The sequence below is a fragment of the Topomyia yanbarensis genome, chromosome 3 (assembly GCF_030247195.1).
Source record: "Topomyia yanbarensis strain Yona2022 chromosome 3, ASM3024719v1, whole genome shotgun sequence".
Classification (NCBI taxonomy): domain Eukaryota; kingdom Metazoa; phylum Arthropoda; class Insecta; order Diptera; family Culicidae; genus Topomyia; species Topomyia yanbarensis.
Genome location: NC_080672.1, coordinates 83,287 through 102,278, shown reverse-complemented (window position 1 = coordinate 102,278; position 18,992 = coordinate 83,287). Strand labels below are relative to the sequence as shown.

General features: G+C 37.1%; 1 protein-coding gene across 1 annotated transcript in view; it reads left to right on the top strand.

Annotated features, from left to right (window-relative positions):
• LOC131692705 (autophagy-related protein 13 homolog) overlaps positions 1 to 7,710 on the top strand; it is a 149,572-nt gene extending 141,862 nt beyond the window's left edge. The window contains exon 5 of the mRNA XM_058979908.1: positions 5,708 to 7,710. Coding sequence (XP_058835891.1) covers positions 5,708 to 6,019 — 312 coding nt within the window. The 3' untranslated portion in view covers positions 6,020 to 7,710. The remainder of the gene's footprint in view (positions 1 to 5,707) is intronic.
• The last annotated feature ends 11,282 nt before the right edge of the window (positions 7,711 to 18,992 follow it).

Genomic DNA, 18,992 nt, shown 5'->3' with positions numbered 1-18,992 from the left:
TGTCATGTACTGCGAAAGCCCCTGAAAGAATGCTCAACCGGCGACTGACCACGTGGCTGGAAGACCACAAACTTTTCGATGAACCAAAATTCGCCTTCTGAAAGGAACAGGAGTCCACCTAAGTCTCCTCGCAAAAGTGCTGGTCAAGGCCAAATCTTCCACGTCGACATCGCTATCCTTCTTTATTTCTCAGTACTAGCCGTGACAACGATAAACTCGTTCTTCGTCTACACGGAAGACATCATCCTGGTGGCCCGGGAGAAACGAAAACGCACACTCCAAATCACTCCAGGCGGTCGTCAACGCGGTCGGCTGGTGGGCACTCACCACCTGCCTCAGTTTCTCTGCCCAAAAATGTATCAACACTTATTGATGCGTTGCCCACCATCTAGCAAACTCCCGACCAATTCGGCTCAACAACAACGCCGTCCCTTTTCGGCAGGAACCAGTCGTCCTCGGAATCCCCGTCTTCAGAAAACTAACGATGATGTCCCACTTCCAACATCTTAAAAAAGACTACGAAAGCAGAAAGCGGCTGGTCCGCACTATTTGCTCCCGCCATCTCAAAAACAACCACAGAACAGCACTGAATGTCGGACGATCCCTAATACACAATAAAATCTTCTACGGGATTGAACTGACACGCCGAAACCTAGAAGGCTTTCTACTATTCATGGGCCATTATACCACGGAGCGGTGTGGATAGGCTCTAAGCTACTAGCAAGCACTTCTGTCGAAGCAGCCTATGTCGAATCCGGAATATTACCTTTCCGCTAGGAAGCAGCCAAGCGAGCACTGAACCTCCTCTAGAAGACCTCAGGTGACGAATGAGCCCTACTTACCTTCACGGCCAACATACATCAGATATTCACCAACAAGCCTCTCCCAACCATCATCCGGCTGCACCGTGTGAGACCCCCGAACTAAACATCGACGATAGTCTCACCCGCTAAATAAAGGTCGGTGGCCCTCCCAGCAGCATAGTGGCAAAATACATGGACCTTGTTAACCGTAGATACCAAAGACAAACCAAGATCTACACCGATGGCGCCAAGGTAGACGATGACGTCGGAGTGGAAATCAACTGACTGAATAGGCTCTCCTTTCGCCTACCACCATCCTGTTGAAACTTCACGGCGGAAGAGGCTGCCATTGTAATGGCAGTGACAAAAGAAACCCCGACACACCAACAGTCGTCTTCACTGACTCCCTACATAGCTTCCGGAACATCTACACCCCCCTTCGTACAGGCTATCGAAGGACACCAACTGGCCACACTATGCTGGATCGACTCCCAGACCTCAACCATCGATATTTGCAGGGACCTCGAAACAAATCTGCACCACGGATTCATCCACCACTGCACAGTGATGCCACTCAGAACAAATGTTGGCCAAAATCTCTAAATCTGTCGAAATCACTAAACCTGAATATTTTAGTGCTCTGGATTGCATTTCGGCATATACGATTTCATAAAAACATGTTTTAATCCACCTAGAGGTGCAATTGTGCCTTTCTCATTTCTCCAAACTATGATTTAATAGCTGGTTCGTACAATATAACATTATGGAAATGTCTTTCATTCGTATTACACTTGGTAAGTATATATAAGAGAACCTTTTTGCATTCCTCGCGGTTTGAATCGGAGTTTTCTATGTGATCGCACTCCACAACCCGTAACTCCGGAGCCGGAAGTCGGATGAAGATGGATTTTAATATCAGTTTCCGGGGACACAACACCTTTCATTTGAGACTAAGTTGATCAAATCGGTCTAGCCATTTTCGAGAAACCAATATAACCGTTATTCTGAATTTGGATGCTTCCGGATCCTAGATCTACCAATTCAACAGTTGTGTTTACATTTTGGAAAAAATTCCACCTTTTTACATTCATCGCAGAATTCGTTAGAATCGGGATTTGCTGCGTGATCGTATGTATCACCCTGTAATTCAGAAACCAGAACTCGGATCCACACAAAATTCAACAGCAGCTGATGGACCTTTCATTTAAAATCAAGTTTGTAAAATCGGTTCAGAAAATTCCGAGAAACCGATGTGGACAAATCAACAAATTTTGTTTTGTAACCATACTCTTCAACTCGTAATCCGGAACAAGATGTCGGTTGAAAATGAAATTCAATAGCAACCTATGGGAATATTATACCTTTCATCTGAATCTTAGTTTGTAAAAATCCGTTCAGCCATTTCCGAGAAACCGATGTGGACATTTTGTTAACAAATCTGCACATACACACACATACATATATACATACATACATACATACACACACACATACATACACACAGATATTTTGCGATCTCGCCGAACCGAGTCGAATGTTATATGAGACTCGGCCCTCGGTTAGAAAGTCGGTTTTTGGAGCAATTGCATAACCTTTCTATATGAGCAAGGCAAAAGAATAATATTTAATTAGCTTAATCAGCATGAGTTCAATGTTATCTTCATGAGAATATATTTTGAAATGTTGGTGGAATGGGTTTGAAAGTGGTGGGAATGGGGGGTTAGTAGAGTGGAAGTGGAGGATGCGTCAGAAATCCTTCATCTTATTTCGGTATACGGGGTGGATGAAGGAAATGCGGGCGTGAGGGTGGTCCAAGGGGAGGGGAGTGATGAAGGAGGGAGGTGTAAGGGCAAGGCGGGGGGAGTAGGGGCGGCGACGTAATACTCAACTGCATATTTTGCCTTCCATTTGAGACTTGGTTTGAGAAAATCGGTTCAGTCATCACCGAAGAACCGATGTGGCTTTAATTGTGGAATATGCCCGGAATTCCGGACTTCCGGAATCGTCGATAGTGGACAATATATTCAAAGAATGTTTGATTGGCAATCAGTGATCTAGATCTGCGATTAGAAGTAATTTGGTGACCATTTCAATAGTTTTTAGCCTCTGAGGTATTACGATTGTACCGATTTATATGGGAAATTCCAGTGTATCCTTACTAACACCCCTGTAACTCCGGAAGCAAAAATCAGAACCGAATGAAATTCAGCAGCAGTCAATGGTATTACTGTATCCTTCATTTGAAATCAAGTTTGTAAAAATCGGTAGAGAATTCGTTGGGGAATGGGTGTGATATTAGCTTAGGAACTTGGCGGGTTCCCCAGGGGCGTCATGAACCGTCATAGGTGGCCAATGTGGTCAAAGCTGCTTTGATTGATCATTAGTGATCCAGACCCGCAAACTAGAGTAATGATACATCAATTTTAATATGTTTTACACCATTTGAACATCATGGTGGTACCAGTTTATATGGGAATTTGCTGTGTGACCGCACTCTTCAACCCGTAACTCCGGAACCGGAAGTCGGATCAACTAAAAATTCAATAGCAGCTTATGGGAGCGTTATACCTTTCAGATGAAACTAAGTTTGCGAAAATCCGTTCAGCCATCTCTGAGAAAATTGCGTGAGTTTAAATGACACACACATACATACACACACACAGACATTTGCCGATCTCGACGAACTGAATCGAATGGTGTATGACACTCGGCCCTCCGGGCCTCGGTTAAAAAGTCGATTTTTACAGTGATTGCATAGCCTTTCTTTATATGAGAAAGGCAAAAAGGGTTTTAGATTGATTAGGGTGGTCCCAACACACAAATAAGAAATAATCTACCAACATAGAAAAGGTTGGTGTACTGGCGGATATCCCAATGCCACACACAAAAGGTCAAAAGGATCATCCGATAGTTGGACAGACCGGCACAGTCAGAAGGAGTAAAAAATACTCTCCCGGTTCCGGGCACGCCAAGGTGATCTACGCAAACACCATCTCCAGCGTTCAAGCGCCAGAATGCGTATCCTGCAGTATCCGCATCTCCATCGAGCACCTCTTCTGCAACTGCCAGGAGCTCGAGAACCTTCGGCGCCAATACAGTTTGGCGGGATCTATGTGGGACATAGTAGCCAACGACTTGGTCCGTATTTTCGAAAGACGCCGGCCTATACGACCGTATTTAAACCAACACCAACAAACGAACGCGAGCAACACCCCTACGACAATCGCCAAGCACCACCAATGAGCTGCCATACCACCCCGATATTGGAGAGGTCGCTCATGGCCCTATTCTAAAGGATCTACACTACTCAACACCCAGAAGAGTGACCCTTGCGATTCCGCGAGACCAACGAAGTACCGCAACGTTCTCAGTACTAGCCGTGACAGTATTCCTTATAACGCTAAACTCATTCTTCTTCTACGCGGAAGCCATGCCGCGGCGCTGCAAAGACCGCCGAGGGCCTGACACCACGAGGAACGCCTCACAGATGCAAGAACCGGGAAGCTGCCGCAACGACCTCCTCCACACAACCAACATGGCCCGATTTCCACAACTAATCTGGTGTATTTGTCACAATTTGAAATACCTTAAGGTTCGTCATGTTACGTGTCTTCAAACGCAGGATACCGTTGTTGTCACAGTACCACTTATGGTAATTGTCGATTTTTATTAGTTCTGGCATATTCAATGTAAAGAAAATACCCTACAAAATGGCTTATATCTCTGTTGTGGTAATCCGCCTTATTGGGATGACTTTGGACCACATGCTGACATTTGGATGGATGAAATCAATGTCCCCAAGATTATTCTGTTAATGGCCAAGATGCAAAAGAGGGTTTTGGCAATGCTGGCGTGTTTAATACATGAACAGACTAACTCAACGAGTGATTTTATCTATTTCAAGCCAATTGTGTCTAATCGACCCCATTCTCTCAACACCCGGTTTTTGTAATAAACCCTCAGGATCTTTCAACCTAGCATTTTCAAGTTCTGCAAATGAAATCGATTCATAAAACAATTCCAGGAAGATTTTCCTCTCCTAACAAAATCACAATCTGCAAATGTTGCATTTTGCCGTGCACTTACCCCGACGCTACTCTCACTAATCAGATGTTGCAATCTTGATTCAAATTGTTTAGACCTAACACATCAGGTCATTTAATAAACAGCAAGCTGGTATGACATTAAATTGTTTCCATCGCACTTCTTGCTCACCGCTGAATTATAATAGATACACAATCAAATCTATTTAAAATTATACTTATCAGATTTGAAAGAGATCAATAACGCAGATTTGAATAAACGTCACCATAGATTTCAGGCTACTTCGATGGATTTTCGACTTTTTTGCTTTTTTGAATATCGTTGACGTAAAACCCGTGTACGCTGCCGTTTTAGTTAGAATTATTTTCAGCCTACTTTGTAAGCATTAAAAACAATACTGTGATGAAACACGTGGCAAGTGTGAATAATATCGTTGACACTAGCTCTAACTTGAGTTCAAAGTAATCCCTTCCGTATACGGTTTTACGATCAACGTGGCACATCCAACATTCGCCTGGAGCAGGGAAAATTCATTTTCCCCCAGGGGTCGTTTTTTCTGTACTGGTTTGGACTAATGTTAAGCCGCTGCGGCACTCTGACCTACAGTCACAAAAATTAAGTCTACGAAACTGAAACTAACTGACAATGAAGCTCTTTGTTAGCTGCGCAATTTTTTTGCTTGTTTAAATAAACAAACCAAGCAGAACGAAGAAAGAAGTTCTCATCTTAAAATGAAAACCACGAATGAGTTTTTAGAAAAAAGTGACTGCCGGTCACTAGAAATTAAACCACATTATTTACACTATATTCAACATCAGCAGCCAACTAATAACCGCCTCTCTGCCTCCTTCCCATTGCAGCATTTCCCGTTCGCCGCCACCAACTCCCCGATCGGTGATCTGGCCAAGTTCTACCGCGAGTGTTTCAATGCACCCCCACTGCAGGAGTTCAACCAGCTGTCGAACGTGATCTCCGACGTGGACGATGAGGAGGCCGCGAACGCAGACGATGCCGGCCGGATACTGACCGGTGCCACCGACGGTGGTGACGTTGACGGGGACGATGTCGACGATCTGACCCGACAGCTGGAGCAGTTCGAAACATCGCTGCCCGAGTTTGAAACACTGGTGACGTCCCTCTGTCAAACGGTGGATAACAATTCCAACAGTTAGAGGAAACCACCAGCCGGAGACTGAAGCCGGGGAAGCGTGCTGTTGGGGATGGGGTGGGATTTTTCTTAGTCGTTTCGAAGAAAAAATGTCGACTGATTGATGATATTCATCTATAAACCAATGTATTTTGTTTGTTTTTTTTTGTATAGACTTAGGGAAGGTAGAGTAATGTTAATTGTTAAGGATATCATTTATTTCGGGGCAGGCAGTTGTGTATTATAGCTAACGGAGGAGAAAAGTAGGTAGTTTAGAACAACTAATTGCTGTAAATAATTTGGAAAATGGCCTTTTTGGATGACGGTTTTTTGGAGCAGTGAACACTGCTGGATGTTTTTTTTATGTTCTAAGGGGAAAACTAAGAACGGAATACTAAAGTAATACACAATTTTGAAAGAAGATAAAACAAAGTTCCTTACGTTTATCACCTTATTTCGTTTTAATATGGTTAGTATACATCCTCGGCGTATTTATGGGATTTTATTTAAGCAAGAGGAATGTTTTTCTAGCTAGTCTAAAATACCTAACGAAACCATTCTTAAAACTTTCTCCAAGTCATACATGTAAATAGAACATATGTTGCATGATTAATTAGAGCGAAATTGACAAGATTTTTCTATTTTTCTGGCAATGAAAATGAACCTGAAACAAAACAGACATGCCTAATTTCTGGATACGAGACGAAAAATGGCAGACTTGGACAACTTTTTTGCCATTTTGCGTCAAACAAAAAGAAACAACAGTGTTTGATCGGTTTTGCTCTTCTTAATACTACGCAAGTTGCTAGTTTTATGTTTTTTACACATACAGATGATATTTTACTTCTATTTTTACTTCTTACAAGGAAAATAAACGTAGATATAAGCAGAGCTTTATAGCTTCACAGCCATTGTTTCGCATATTTTTTTTAAATTTAATTTTTAAGTCTTTATTAATACTATGCATATTATGCGTCCTAAATTTCGCATATCAATCAATATTAGACGGTAGGGAAAATATCAAAATCAAGGCCTCCCAACATTTTTTTATTTATCGCTCCATTTCCAAGACTGAATGGAATAAGTTCTACCTTTTGCACTAATCGTTTCTTGATTTTTACCGGCAATCAAAATCTTATAATCGAACAATTGAAAAGACGCAAGAACGGTCTGAAACGAAGTAACTTTCCTTCTATAAATTAATCAAAAATATATTTATTAACGCTTGTAAACAAAGTTTAATTGGATATTGTTACGCTGTTGATCATCAGGTTGAAATTTTTTGTCAATACTTATCACTTACAGTTTAAGTAAAATAATGCTAACGAGAAAAGTAAGAGCAGCGATGAAGGAGACACATATAGTGCTTTATAATCACTGAAAAATGAAACCATACACGCATAAGAACAGGAATCATTTTTTTTTATTTAAAAAAAACAGCAGCTACTGAAGCGCATCTTATTATTAACACTAATGAGCCTGTCGCTAGCCATAGCATAACATCAGAAACATCGTATAAAATGTCTAACGAAACCATATAGCATTGTACCGGGAGTTTGCGCTGTCTCGGCACGAATATTGTCCGAAAAACAAAGGTTATTTTGTATTTAAAATTCATGCTACATACAGAAATTTGAAAAAAAAAATAATACTACAACTTCCAAAAGACTACATTATGCCCAAAATAAATACACCTCTTTTTTGGTTAAACAGAAACATCTGCCTTTAATTTGTGGCTTGAAAGAAATCCCCTTCTCCGAGACGTTTTCTGTGGCCTCGCGTTTGAAGTACAAAGAATCGGTTTGCTATCGTGTAGCTGAAATCCGTACCAGTATTAGGATACATGAATGGGACAGTGAGCACCCTTATTCTGCGCGGCATGTGACGTGGAACCACAAATCTCACTTCGTATACGAGACTCTTTACCTGATTCTGAGTAAAATTGTTCTTATTGTCAAAAATTATAAACCCAGAATCTATCCATGTGAGATCAGCAACCAACCGAATTGACGTGATGTGATGACAGAAGCTGTGGTCTTTTCAGTGGTAGCTAATGATGCCCAACGTTCAAGTTCGTGGCCAACAATAATATGGACAAATGAGAAAGATAAACATTATTCATTTCATTTCCGCATTGTACTATTAAATTCGCACAATGCATGATCTGCACGTTTCAATCATTGCGGCATTTATTCTGTTTAGATTGATGTTCCTCACGAAACGCAATCAAAAATTTTGATAATACGAACACGTTATTGTTCCAGTACATTGCTCACGCCCCATGGTCGACTTATAATAAGGCACCCATCAAACACCTGTGCAAACTATCTGCGAGCACATTTAACATAACATAAAATATCAAACCAACCGAGAGAAAATAAAATAATGTTCAAATCTTAAATACATTAATGAATAGCTTTATTGTGAATAGTGCAGAAATTCATTTACAATTGCAAGCACTAACCAAAGAAACGCAAGTAATGAGCTTTCCAGCTGAACGAACCATCCCAACCGTCAGCTTTTAAGCTTTACATAAAGCTTCATAAAGTACCCATAATCGCATGCCCGTCTCATGATGCAAGAAAAAACTAGGAGTGGGTAATGCCAGGGACGTAACCGCGGTGTTGACGTAGGACTAAACTTGGGCATATCATATGACATTCATGGATAATTTGAGCCAATGCACTTTTTGAATGAATGTTTACTGGAAATTTCATGTCGAATGAGATTGCCACATTCACTGATTTTCTAGGACTTGCAAAAACCTTCGGGTTTGTAGATTAATTTGATAAACATTTGCTTATATGAATCACTGGTAAATGTATACAAGAATTGACAGGCGCAAACTCAATTCAAGTTATTAAATGGAACTTTCTAATTCAATTCTTTCTCCTTTATGTTTTCATCCTAAAAAGAACGGTTTGTAGATAACTATGTTTGGTGATACCAGACGAGAATCCTTGCTAACGATTCTAACCTTGCCCGAATTCGCTTCTACTGCGTACATACACGAACATTCCCCTTTTGCAGCTCACATCGAATGAGCATTGTATGTCGGAATGCGATCTCTTTTATAAACTTCTTAGTGCAGATGGTAGTCCATCCCTTTGTGCGACAAATGAAAATATTTTCATCATTCGTTTTGGCGTGGCATTCGCTTAGTAGCAGGGTTGCCACATTCACTAATGTTCTAGAAAGATTTGCAAAAACCACCATTCAAAGCACGGCTAATTAATGCTTTTACAAAATCATTTCTATCAAAATTTACGGTAAAATCTACGGAATCTACTACACAATTGTTTTAATTATTTCCCAACACATCGCGCAAAAATCTGTTCCGTACAGCACAGCGCAAATAATTGACGTTGGAAAACAAATCGGCAACTTCAGCTGCCAAACACTTAGAAACGATCGAAGCATTTTTCCGTTAATATCACTTTTCTGACTCAAATTGTTGTAGGTATTTTATTGCTTCCGTCCAATTGGTCAGTTTATTGGTTTTATCGCACATTTTTCGGATATTATTATAGAAAATAACTAACCCGATAAGAGGGAAGTTATTTTCCAAAGCACGAAATGGAAATTTCAATTGTAATTCTTCTGAGAACGATTTTGTGGTCCTAATAAGGACCGTTTGTTGTGAATATCATTTCGCCGTTTCCCGCTCGGCATGATGATTATTCGCTTGGCATGGATAGCGCACAGATTGGTATTTTCCAACAAACTAACCAGGCAGGCCTCGCTGGCTTCTTAAAGGGCCATTACGGCTGAGCTCCGGAAGAGTAGGTTTTGAAATTCTGTGCAATCTCACGGACCAGGCACTGGAAGAGCAGCTTGCGAATTAGTAACTCTGTCCACTTCTGAGAGCAATGAATTTCACGCAGGGCGACGACTGTTCTTGGTTGGCAGCGATAAGGCAGTAGCTATGATTTGGTTGGTGGTCAAAATGCAGCTTCTCGTTGAGCAGCACACGTACGTGTGTTCTGCTCTGTGGCTTACACACGTCTGGCTTTAAGAAAAACTGTGACACCCATATTTATAGGTTTTAGCATTAATGTTGATTCGCATTAAAAGTAGTTTTTGAACTTTTTAAACAAGTTTTACATAGCAAACAAGGTATCAATAGCAAGCGTTGAACGTTTTCCTTTCGATTTATGAAACAAAATTAGTAATTCCTTTAGTAGGAGAAAAGTTATTAGAGTTCAAAGTGTACGTAACGCATCCGTTTTGAAAATTTTGAAATGACACCCAGTATAGTAAAGAAAGACGTAAGTCCTACGTCAAAAGTACCATATACGAAAAGCTTTCAGTAGGCGAATGAACAAAAATCACACACATAAACACAGACGTTCATCCCGCTCTCAATTCAATGCGCACGTGGAGATGCAAAAAAAAAAACAAACTAGACGTAACTCCAGACTATGCAAGCGATCAGTTCAATCGCCTACTATTTCGCCGCCGGTTTCCGAAGCATAAATTGTGAATGAGTTGTGATTCCTAAGGAAGCTCAGTTGCAACTTGCCTCAACGAGAGCAGGATGGATGATTTTTTTTTTGTGGACCACCGATTGCACAACTAAAGAATCGCCGTAGGCATTGCTGTAGGACAGACGTCATTTTGACGTAGGACTACGTCTTTGTTTTCCACATGGGAGTGTGCACGTTGCAAATTCTACAAAAATGGTACAGTCGGGTCTCCTACTACGCGATTAACTGGGGGCGTGAAAAGGGAATCCGCGTTGTAGGATACCCATAGCTTATGGGATTTCGACTAATTGGGGCTGTGGCCGATTATTTCGTCCGTGTCAACATGTAGCGCCATACTTTCTTTGGCAAAGTTGTTGTACTCACTTGGGCCTACAACTTAGTGTAATTGGGTATCCAATTAGTTGAGAACTATGCCGCCAGGGGTGCTATGAAGAAAGAGTAAATAAATCGAAATTCTCATCGTAATTTCGACTATCATCAAATGGATTCAATGTCAAATATATCAAGACCCTGATTATTTTGAAAGGTGGTGTATTCGGGGAATTTATAAAAGAAGTCCAGAGCTTCTGGATGGTAGAAAGTATAACTCGCAATTACCCCACCAGGCGGCGCTAGTGCTAATGCAAATATTCAACACATGTTAAAATAATTCTATATCTCAACTCATAGTTGGAACCTGTGTACATTTTTCGCGACATGTCAAGCCACCCGTACATTCACGCTCTGCTGAAAATGTCTTATGTCTCAAACAGGTTAGCTTCCAAGCCTCGATGGTTGGTCTCGTGACATGTCATGGAATTTAAATGCGTCATCGGTCTTGAGACTGGTCATGAGGATAATTTACCTGTCGCGCGTAAGGCGATACCAGTCACAAAGTTTAGGAACCTGTACAAAGATGAACATTTTGTTATGGTTTGCTTGTTTGACCTGTATCTTATTCTTGATCGTTTAAGTACCGTGCAGTGGCAGATAAACGGAATGGTAGACGCTATATAAACTCAATTATTTTGAACTTTTTCAACTTTTTGATAATAAATGTAGCGAGTTAAGAGGTGTTGAAAATCAATAATTTTAGACATTTTAAACGCACACTGGGAAGTAAATGCGCCAAAATTTGAAAATTTTCATCTCTTCACAGATAAATATTGTTTGTTATTGCAAGCTACGAGGAGTTGAAAATCAATTGTTTTAGACATTTTAAACGCACATTAGGAAGTAAATGCATCAAAATCGAAAATGTTTCAACTTTTCACAGATCAATATTTTTTGTTATTGCGAGTTACGAGGTTTTGAAAATCAATAGTTTTAGACATTTTAAACGCACACTGGGAGGTAAATGCGTCGAAAATCAATAGTTTTAGACATTTTAAACGCACACTGGGAAGTAAATGCGTCAAAATTGAAAATTTTTCATCTTTTCACAGATAAACATTGTTCGTTATTGCAAGCTACGAGGAGTTGAAAATCAATAGTTTTAGACATTTTAAACGCCCACTGGGAAGTAAATGCGTCAAAATTGAAAAATTTTCAACTTTTCACAGATAAACATTGTTTGTTATTGCGAGTTAAGAGGTGTTGAAAATCAATAGTTTTAGACATTTTAAACGCACACTGGGAGGTAAATGCGTCAAAATTGAAAAATTTTCATCTCTTCACAGATAAATATTGTTTGTTATTGCGAGTTAAGAGGTGTTGAAAATCAATCGTTTTAGACATTTTAAACGCACAAGGGGAAGTAAATGCGTCAAAATTGAAAAATTTTCATCTTCTCACAGATAAATATTGTTTGTTATTGCAAGCTACGAGGAGTTGAAAATCAATTGTTTTAGACATTTTAAACGCACATTAGGAAGTAAATGCATCAAAATCGAAAATGTTTCAACTTTTCACAGATCAATATTTTTTGTTATTGCGAGTTAAGAGGTATTGAAAATCAATAGTTTTAGACATTTTAAACGCACACTGGGAAGTAAATGCGTCAAAATTGAAAATTTTTCATCTTTTCACAGATAAACATTGTTCGTTATTGCAAGCTACGAGGAGTTGAAAATCAATAGTTTTAGACATTTTAAACGCACACTGGGAGGTAAATGCGTCAAAATTGAAAAATTTTCATCTCTTCACAGATAAATATTGTTTGTTATTGCAAGCTACGAGGAGTTGAAAATCAATAGTTTTAGACATTTTAAACGCACACTGGGAGGTAAATGCGTCAAAATTGAAAAATTTTCATCTCTTCACAGATAAATATTGTTTGTTATTGCGAGTTAAGAGGTATTGAAAATCAATAGTTTTAGACATTTTAAACGCACACTGGGAAGTAAATGCGTCAAAATTGAAAATTTTTCATCTTTTCACAGATAAACATTGTTCGTTATTGCAAGCTACGAGGAGTTGAAAATCAATAGTTTTAGACATTTTAAACGCCCACTGGGAAGTAAATGCGTCAAAATTGAAAAATTTTCAACTTTTCACAGATAAACATTGTTTGTTTTTGCGAGTTAAGAGGTGTTGAAAATCAATAGTTTTAGACATTTTAAACGCACACTGGGAGGTAAATGCGTCAAAATTGAAAAATTTTCATCTCTTCACAGATAAATATTGTTTGTTATTGCGAGTTAAGAGGTGTTGAAAATCAATCGTTTTAGACATTTTAAACGCCCACTGGGAAGTAAATGCGTCAAAATTGAAAAAATTTCAACTTTTCACAGATAAACATTGTTTGTTATTGCGAGTTAAGAGGTGTTGAAAATCAATAGTTTTAGACATTTTAAACGCACATTAGGAAGTAAATGCATCAAAATCGAAAATGTTTCATCTCTTCACAGATAAATATTGTTTGTTATTGCGAGTTAAGAGGTGTTGAAAATCAATCGTTTTAGACATTTTAAACGCACAAGGGGAAGTAAATGCGTCAAAATTGAAAATTTTTCATCTTTTCACAGATAAACATTGTTCGTTATTGCAAGCTACGAGGAGTTGAAAATCAATAGTTTTAGACATTTTAAACGCACACTGGGAGGTAAATGCGTCAAAATTGAAAAATTTTCATCTCTTCACAGATAAATATTGTTTGTTATTGCAAGCTACGAGGAGTTGAAAATCAATAGTTTTAGACATTTTAAACGCACACTGGGAGGTAAATGCGTCAAAATTGAAAAATTTTCATCTCTTCACAGATAAATATTGTTTGTTATTGCGAGTTAAGAGGTATTGAAAATCAATAGTTTTAGACATTTTAAACGCACACTGGGAAGTAAATGCGTCAAAATTGAAAATTTTTCATCTTTTCACAGATAAACATTGTTCGTTATTGCAAGCTACGAGGAGTTGAAAATCAATAGTTTTAGACATTTTAAACGCCCACTGGGAAGTAAATGCGTCAAAATTGAAAAATTTTCAACTTTTCACAGATAAATATTGTTTGTTATTGCGAGTTAAGAGGTGTTGAAAATCAATCGTTTTAGACATTTTAAACGCCCACTGGGAAGTAAATGCGTCAAAATTGAAAAAATTTCAACTTTTCACAGATAAACATTGTTTGTTATTGCGAGTTAAGAGGTGTTGAAAATCAATAGTTTTAGACATTTTAAACGCACACTGGGAGGTAAATGCGTCAAAATTGAAAAATTTTCATCTCTTCACAGATAAATATTGTTTGTTATTGCGAGTTAAGAGGTGTTGAAAATCAATCGTTTTAGACATTTTAAACGCCCACTGGGAAGTAAATGCGTCAAAATTGAAAAAATTTCAACTTTTCACAGATAAACATTGTTTGTTATTGCGAGTTAAGAGGTGTTGAAAATCAATAGTTTTAGACATTTTAAACGCACACTGGGAGGTAAATGCGTCAAAATTGAAAAATTTTCATCTCTTCACAGATAAATATTGTTTGTTATTGCGAGTTAAGAGGTGTTGAAAATCAATCGTTTTAGACATTTTAAACGCACAAGGGGAAGTAAATGCGTCAAAATTGAAAAATTTTCATCTTCTCACAGATAAATATTGTTTGTTATTGCAAGCTACGAGGAGTTGAAAATCAATAGTTTTAGACATTTTAAACGCACACTGGGAGGTAAATGCGTCAAAATTGAAAAATTTTCATCTCTTCACAGATAAATATTGTTTGTTATTGCGAGTTAAGAGGTATTGAAAATCAATAGTTTTAGACATTTTAAACGCACACTGGGAAGTAAATGCGTCAAAATTGAAAATTTTTCATCTTTTCACAGATAAACATTGTTCGTTATTGCAAGCTACGAGGAGTTGAAAATCAATAGTTTTAGACATTTTAAACGCCCACTGGGAAGTAAATGCGTCAAAATTGAAAAATTTTCATCTCTTCACAGATAAATATTGTTTGTTATTGCAAGCTACGAGGAGTTGAAAATCAATAGTTTTAGACATTTTAAACGCACACTGGGAGGTAAATGCGTCAAAATTGAAAAATTTTCATCTCTTCACAGATAAATATTGTTTGTTATTGCGAGTTAAGAGGTATTGAAAATCAATAGTTTTAGACATTTTAAACGCACACTGGGAAGTAAATGCGTCAAAATTGAAAATTTTTCATCTTTTCACAGATAAACATTGTTCGTTATTGCAAGCTACGAGGAGTTGAAAATCAATAGTTTTAGACATTTTAAACGCCCACTGGGAAGTAAATGCGTCAAAATTGAAAAATTTTCATCTCTTCACAGATAAATATTGTTTGTTATTGCAAGCTACGAGGAGTTGAAAATCAATAGTTTTAGACATTTTAAACGCCCACTGGGAAGTAAATGCGTCAAAATTGAAAAATTTTCATCTCTTCACAGATAAATATTGTTTGTTATTGCGAGTTAAGAGGTGTTGAAAATCAATCGTTTTAGACATTTTAAACGCCCACTGGGAAGTAAATGCGTCAAAATTGAAAAAATTTCAACTTTTCACAGATAAACATTGTTTGTTATTGCGAGTTAAGAGGTGTTGAAAATCAATAGTTTTAGACATTTTAAACGCACATTAGGAAGTAAATGCATCAAAATCGAAAATGTTTCATCTCTTCACAGATAAATATTGTTTGTTATTGCGAGTTAAGAGGTGTTGAAAATCAATCGTTTTAGACATTTTAAACGCACAAGGGGAAGTAAATGCGTCAAAATTGAAAATTTTTCATCTTTTCACAGATAAACATTGTTCGTTATTGCAAGCTACGAGGAGTTGAAAATCAATAGTTTTAGACATTTTAAACGCACACTGGGAGGTAAATGCGTCAAAATTGAAAAATTTTCATCTCTTCACAGATAAATATTGTTTGTTATTGCAAGCTACGAGGAGTTGAAAATCAATAGTTTTAGACATTTTAAACGCACACTGGGAGGTAAATGCGTCAAAATTGAAAAATTTTCATCTCTTCACAGATAAATATTGTTTGTTATTGCGAGTTAAGAGGTATTGAAAATCAATAGTTTTAGACATTTTAAACGCACACTGGGAAGTAAATGCGTCAAAATTGAAAATTTTTCATCTTTTCACAGATAAACATTGTTCGTTATTGCAAGCTACGAGGAGTTGAAAATCAATAGTTTTAGACATTTTAAACGCCCACTGGGAAGTAAATGCGTCAAAATTGAAAAATTTTCAACTTTTCACAGATAAATATTGTTTGTTATTGCGAGTTAAGAGGTGTTGAAAATCAATCGTTTTAGACATTTTAAACGCCCACTGGGAAGTAAATGCGTCAAAATTGAAAAAATTTCAACTTTTCACAGATAAACATTGTTTGTTATTGCGAGTTAAGAGGTGTTGAAAATCAATAGTTTTAGACATTTTAAACGCACACTGGGAGGTAAATGCGTCAAAATTGAAAAATTTTCATCTCTTCACAGATAAATATTGTTTGTTATTGCGAGTTAAGAGGTGTTGAAAATCAATCGTTTTAGACATTTTAAACGCCCACTGGGAAGTAAATGCGTCAAAATTGAAAAAATTTCAACTTTTCACAGATAAACATTGTTTGTTATTGCGAGTTAAGAGGTGTTGAAAATCAATAGTTTTAGACATTTTAAACGCACACTGGGAGGTAAATGCGTCAAAATTGAAAAATTTTCATCTCTTCACAGATAAATATTGTTTGTTATTGCGAGTTAAGAGGTGTTGAAAATCAATCGTTTTAGACATTTTAAACGCACAAGGGGAAGTAAATGCGTCAAAATTGAAAAATTTTCATCTTCTCACAGATAAATATTGTTTGTTATTGCAAGCTACGAGGAGTTGAAAATCAATAGTTTTAGACATTTTAAACGCACACTGGGAGGTAAATGCGTCAAAATTGAAAAATTTTCATCTCTTCACAGATAAATATTGTTTGTTATTGCGAGTTAAGAGGTATTGAAAATCAATAGTTTTAGACATTTTAAACGCACACTGGGAAGTAAATGCGTCAAAATTGAAAATTTTTCATCTTTTCACAGATAAACATTGTTCGTTATTGCAAGCTACGAGGAGTTGAAAATCAATAGTTTTAGACATTTTAAACGCCCACTGGGAAGTAAATGCGTCAAAATTGAAAAATTTTCATCTCTTCACAGATAAATATTGTTTGTTATTGCAAGCTACGAGGAGTTGAAAATCAATAGTTTTAGACATTTTAAACGCACACTGGGAGGTAAATGCGTCAAAATTGAAAAATTTTCATCTCTTCACAGATAAATATTGTTTGTTATTGCGAGTTAAGAGGTATTGAAAATCAATAGTTTTAGACATTTTAAACGCACACTGGGAAGTAAATGCGTCAAAATTGAAAATTTTTCATCTTTTCACAGATAAACATTGTTCGTTATTGCAAGCTACGAGGAGTTGAAAATCAATAGTTTTAGACATTTTAAACGCCCACTGGGAAGTAAATGCGTCAAAATTGAAAAATTTTCATCTCTTCACAGATAAATATTGTTTGTTATTGCAAGCTACGAGGAGTTGAAAATCAATAGTTTTAGACATTTTAAACGCCCACTGGGAAGTAAATGCGTCAAAATTGAAAAATTTTCATCTCTTCACAGATAAATATTGTTTGTTATTGCGAGTTAAGAGGTGTTGAAAATCAATCGTTTTAGACATTTTAAACGCCCACTGGGAAGTAAATGCGTCAAAATTGAAAAAATTTCAACTTTTCACAGATAAACATTGTTTGTTATTGCGAGTTAAGAGGTGTTGAAAATCAATAGTTTTAGACATTTTAAACGCACATTAGGAAGTAAATGCATCAAAATCGAAAATGTTTCATCTCTTCACAGATAAATATTGTTTGTTATTGCGAGTTAAGAGGTGTTGAAAATCAATCGTTTTAGACATTTTAAACGCACAAGGGGAAGTAAATGCGTCAAAATTGAAAATTTTTCATCTTTTCACAGATAAACATTGTTCGTTATTGCAAGCTACGAGGAGTTGAAAATCAATAGTTTTAGACATTTTAAACGCACACTGGGAGGTAAATGCGTCAAAATTGAAAAATTTTCATCTCTTCACAGATAAATATTGTTTGTTATTGCAAGCTACGAGGAGTTGAAAATCAATAGTTTTAGACATTTTAAACGCACACTGGGAGGTAAATGCGTCAAAATTGAAAAATTTTCATCTCTTCACAGATAAATATTGTTTGTTATTGCGAGTTAAGAGGTATTGAAAATCAATAGTTTTAGACATTTTAAACGCACACTGGGAAGTAAATGCGTCAAAATTGAAAATTTTTCATCTTTTCACAGATAAACATTGTTCGTTATTGCAAGCTACGAGGAGTTGAAAATCAATAGTTTTAGACATTTTAAACGCCCACTGGGAAGTAAATGCGTCAAAATTGAAAAATTTTCAACTTTTCACAGATAAATATTGTTTGTTATTGCGAGTTAAGAGGTGTTGAAAATCAATCGTTTTAGACATTTTAAACGCCCACTGGGAAGTAAATGCGTCAAAATTGAAAAAATTTCAACTTTTCACAGATAAACATTGTTTGTTATTGCGAGTTAAGAGGTGTTGAAAATCAATAGTTTTAGACATTTTAAACGCACACTGGGAGGTAAATGCGTCAAAATTGAAAAATTTTCATCTCTTCACAGATAAATATTGTTTGTTATTGCGAGTTAAGAGGTGTTGAAAATCAATCGTTTTAGACATTTTAAACGCCCACTGGGAAGTAAATGCGTCAAAATTGAAAAAATTTCAACTTTTCACAGATAAACATTGTTTGTTATTGCGAGTTAAGAGGTGTTGAAAATCAATAGTTTTAGACATTTTAAACGCACACTGGGAGGTAAATGCGTCAAAATTGAAAAATTTTCATCTCTTCACAGATAAATATTGTTTGTTATTGCGAGTTAAGAGGTGTTGAAAATCAATCGTTTTAGACATTTTAAACGCACAAGGGGAAGTAAATGCGTCAAAATTGAAAAATTTTCATCTTCTCACAGATAAATATTGTTTGTTATTGCAAGCTACGAGGAGTTGAAAATCAATAGTTTTAGACATTTTAAACGC